Consider the following 4,659-nt stretch of genomic DNA (forward strand, 5'->3'; position numbering starts at 1 on the left):
TAACCAGATATACATGCCATATACTTACTCATGTGTGCCTTTTTTTCTCTCCTTACAGAGCAAGGGCAGTGTCTTTTATCTGGTGAAACTAGCAGCACACAATGGTCTCCCGATAGCTGAAGAACACTGGAAGGAGATAAAAGAAGGGGTGTTTGTTTTCTCTCCCTCTGAAGGGGAAAAGGTCTTTCCCTGGCAAAACCTTGAACACAGCAGTCTTCCTCTATGGATAAAGGACGTACATTACCTCAGGACTTTGGAGAGTTTCTGCACTGCTTAAGGATGAGAAGCAAGTATGCCATCCTCCTGGTGTTTGTGGTAGCCCTTGTCATTATTGAGAAGGAAAACAACATAATATCAAGGTAGGGAGAAAGCAGAGCTATAGACGAATCTTTCTGTGTCTTTCTGTAGTATTCAGGCTGTCAATAAATCTATCTTGCAGATCCTAACTTGCTACTACCATCTCTCTGGTGTTTTGGAACATGGTAAATATCTGCATCTGCCAATCTGAATGAAGCTGCCTCTCCATCCAGGAATGCAGACAGATTGTTTAACACACATGCATACACACACACACCACTATAGGACGCAGCAGTGGACCGTATAATTGGCTGTATACCATTCAATTCCATTAAAAAGTTGTCTTCTGGAAGACTCTTTTAGAAAGGGAATTTCAGTAGATACAGTTTTTCTCTGTCACCTTTTTATTCTGCCCTTATTGTAAAATGACAACATACATAGTTCTTCTCTTTACAACAACTTGGCCAGTGATCTCTTGGATGGCATCACCCATCAATATATCCATCTTGTGCCCACTTCCTTCTCTCCCAAGGCAAACAGCCAACCCTGGTTTTCTTCCACCTCACTGGAGTATGAGGTCCTGCAAAAGATCTCAGAAGGTATCACCTTTGGGCTTGTAGGGATGGAGCATTGGGAATGGCTGCCTTCAACATAGAAAGTTGCCTGGATTGGAAGTCCCAAATTTTATAATTCACCCCAGCCCCCATGTCAGCCATTTTGTAGTTATCTGGGCCCTTCTCCAGTGCCTGCACTGCTGTTTCCCACCCAAACAGCCCGTGCTCTGGGAAGGGCAGTGTCCTGACCCTCAAGTTTCTCTTTCATCACCGGTTGGTGAGGAACAGTTGTAGCCAACTCTTCTTCTTCAGACCTTTTGCATCCTCACCATTCAGCTGAGAGGCAGGAAGGAAAGAAAAGGAAGACATTTGTGAGATCATGGCTGATAAAACTTAGTTTTAAAAGTGCATGCAGTACAGGACTAAAATGACCAAGGCAAATGGTCATTCTCTGTCTCATTTGTCTAGGAGTAGGGTATAACATAGGCACCAGCAAGCATTGCCAGGCTTTTACACCTAACATGCTGAGAGAGCCACCCAGTTCAAGGCAGTTCTCTGGGGAAGGGCACTTGCTAGTACCAACAGCCTGGCATTGAAGCCCTCCACCCTGGCAGAGATCACAGATCTGGCTAATTCTGCTCCTTGCCTTCTTTCCAGAGAATCTCTTCATATTGGGAGGCACTCCACCTGAAACAACAGATAAGACATTGTGATACAAAAAATGTTGGGGACAGTGTTTACCTTGATCAACCCAGGATCTTCCCTTGCAGGATTGTTTTTCACCATTTGGACTTTTTGATACTGTAGGATTCTTCATGAGGAAATTGTATATATTTATTGAATGTAAGTTATTGCATAGTATTTATTGTGATATTTATTGATTGGTATAAAATAACTTGGAGCTATAGTAGACAGTGGATATTAGGATTATTATGATACATTCTATACCTTTAATTCTGAGTCTAGCACTTTAGCACATTGCACTTCCTAGATAAAATACATTTCAATTATTTTTAATTGTGTTCTACCTCCAGTTAATGGTTTTGTTGTTTATAAACATTTACATTGCAAAATACAGCTGTAGTTAACAAGTTGTAATTACTGTGGTAGACAAGAAAGCATTTCTATTATCAGAAGTTCCCACTTGCCACCCACTGGCATAGCACTGAAGATCCAGTTATTTTAGCAGGACTGGGCTTGTCTTGAAGTAGATGTAAGCAAAAGCTGAAGGCAGCAACTATTGGGGGAAGGGACTATTGCCAATATAAAGTGTCACAGTTTCTGAGGCAAGTAGTCACCTGGTCAACAGGAAATATATAGACTACCTATTGTATTTGAACACCTATACTTAGGCTTAGGGCAGCATTTTCTAGCTGTATTCTAAGGAACTTTGGGAATCCTTGAAGCTTATCAGAGGTTCAACTGAACTCTCAATAATGTCATAGAAGGCAACTTTGCCCATTGTATCTGATGAAGGGAGTTTGACTCTCAAGAGCTAATACCCTGGAAATCTTGTTGGTTTTTAAGGTGCTGCTGGACTGGAATTTTGCCCTTTGCTAGTGCTCTTTCCCTGCAATGAGTAGATGCAGAGGAGCTCTCGACGTGCCGGTTCTCCTTGGTTTATGAGGTCAATGGCTAGTCCTAACTGCCCTGTATGGATTATGTACCCTAGATTGCGCTCCAGAATCCTCTGCAATGCAAATGGTGTGTGCTCAGGAATTCCTTGGAAGACAACTAAAGCATTCCTTGAATGTAGAAAGTTTGGGGGGGGGGGGAATCACCTTAAGGAGAAAGTCAAAGACAGTGCAGTGTGTTCTACATACAAGGAGAATTGCACTTGAACATTAAGCCCCAGAGTAATCTGAAAACACTGCTCTCACTTTCTCTTTAAATATAATTTTGTTCTTTTTCTTTCCAGGGTGTCAGACAAACTGAAGCAATCTCCCCTGTCCCTTATGGAAGCCAATAGCACAGACCCTGGCTTAGTGTTGTCAGAGAATGGTTCCCTCATGTCCCTCAGTGAACTGGATTCGGCTTTCTGGCAACTCAAGAGCAGGCTTCAGAATGTCACTTTGCAGCTTGGGGGAACTAGGGAACCTTCGCTGGCACCTGTGAAGGGAACTCGAAAACATGTACTTCTAATGGCCACCACCCGCACAGGCTCGTCCTTTGTAGGGGAATTCTTCAACCAACAGGGCAACATTTTCTACCTCTTTGAGCCCCTTTGGCACATTGAAAGGACGGTGTCTTTTGAGCCTGGTGGTGCTAATGCTGTGGGGTCGGCCCTTGTCTACAGAGATGTTTTGAAACAGCTCTTCCTCTGTGACCTTTACACTTTGGAGAATTTCATAATTCCATTTCCAGAGGATCACCTGACTCAGTATATGTTTCGGCGTGGTTCAAGTCGCTCTTTATGTGAGGAACCTGTCTGCACTCCTTTTGTCAAGAAGGTGTTTGAGAAGTACCACTGCAAGAACCGCCGCTGTGGTCCTTTAAATGTCACCCTGGCTGCAGAAGCTTGTCTGCACAAAGACCACGTGGCACTTAAGGCAGTGCGGATTCGGCAGCTGGAGTTTTTGCGCCCCCTGGTTGAAGATCCTCGTCTGGACATGAGAATAATTCAGCTAGTACGAGACCCACGGGCAGTGCTGGCTTCTCGAATGGTTGCTTTTTCTGGGAAATATGAAACATGGAAGAAATGGGCTACAGAAGGTGCAGCAACCATCAGTGAAGATGAAGTACAGAGGCTACGAGGAAACTGTGAGAGCATCCGGGTCTCAGCTGAACTTGGTTTGAGGCAGCCGGGATGGCTGCGGGGTCGCTACATGCTGGTCCGCTACGAAGACATTGCCAGGTCACCACTCCAAAAAGCCAAGGAGATGTACAAATTCACTGGTATCGCCATCACGCCTCAGGTGGAGGAATGGATTCAGAAGAACACTCAGGCACCTCAGGATAGTAACGGCATCTATTCCACCCAGAAAAATTCCTCTGAACAGTTTGAGAAGTGGCGATTCAGTATCCCCTTCAAGCTTGCCCAGGTGGTACAGAATGTCTGCAGTCCAGCCATGAACCTCTTTGGCTACAAGCTGGCCAGCAGCCCCGAGATCCTTACAAACAGATCCATCAGTTTGCTAGAGGAGGGGAGGACCTTCTGGGTCACGTAAAAGTGGCCTTTGCTGACAGACTTATTCTAGCTTAGCCTTCTGTGGGATTGAAAAAGAAAGAACACCAGAATAACTGGGGAAGGAACACTAAGTGGAAAGGCTGAGGGGAGAGGGAGCCAGTGTTGGCTGGCCCACGTCGTGCTTCTGCTTCTCCTGTACTCTTTGTTTGCACAAGGTGCTTTCTGCTTTTTGATGGATATCATGCAGGCCGTGCTTTGACATGAAGAAGAGTTCAGAAGCTGGTGCAGAAAAGAGTCATGAATGCTGGGTACCAGCTTCCCTACCTCACACCCATTTTCTCCTCAGTGCCCGCACTGCCTCTTCATTCATGGGGCATTTATACAATAAACATCCAAAGAGAGAGAGAGAGAGAGAGAGAGAGAGAGGCTTCTATTTTTTTAAAACCCACATTTATACTTTAAGAAAAAAAATGGTTTCTCATCCTGCTGAGAAAATGTGACAAAAGCATAGTATTGCACTGCTGTTGCCTATGGCATCCTTACAGAACTTGTCGAGCCAATTTATGGTGAGGGCAGGTAGGAAAGGTGGAAGAGGGAGAAAGGAAGGAAAGTTGTTTAAGAGAAGGACGGAGTCTGACTGCATCATTTAGACAGAGGGTGTTCTGCGTGTGATCTGCTTGA

The 4,659-nt window shown here is 44.7% G+C and overlaps 1 protein-coding gene across 1 annotated transcript; it reads left to right on the top strand.

The window, feature by feature from the left end:
• The first annotated feature begins 222 nt into the window (after positions 1 to 222).
• Positions 223 to 4,018, top strand: CHST3 (carbohydrate sulfotransferase 3). Its single transcript, XM_054984090.1, has 2 exons — positions 223 to 359; positions 2,770 to 4,018. Exons 1-2 carry the CDS (start codon positions 223 to 225, stop codon positions 4,016 to 4,018), a joined length of 1,386 nt encoding a protein of 461 aa, XP_054840065.1.
• The last annotated feature ends 641 nt before the right edge of the window (positions 4,019 to 4,659 follow it).

The sequence above is a fragment of the Eublepharis macularius genome, chromosome 6, assembly GCF_028583425.1.
Source record: "Eublepharis macularius isolate TG4126 chromosome 6, MPM_Emac_v1.0, whole genome shotgun sequence".
Lineage (NCBI taxonomy): Eukaryota > Metazoa > Chordata > Lepidosauria > Squamata > Eublepharidae > Eublepharis > Eublepharis macularius.

What these genes read in the sequence shown, in the direction of transcription:
- CHST3 (XM_054984090.1), top strand. Translation starts at nt 223, where the DNA reads ATGGATAAAGGACGTACATTACCTCAGGACTTTGGAGAGTTTCTGCAC. An exon ending in GAAAACAACATAATATCAAG is followed by an intron (nt 360 to 2,769) that starts GTAGGGAGAAAG and finishes TTTTCTTTCCAG; the next exon opens with GGTGTCAGACAAACTGAAGC.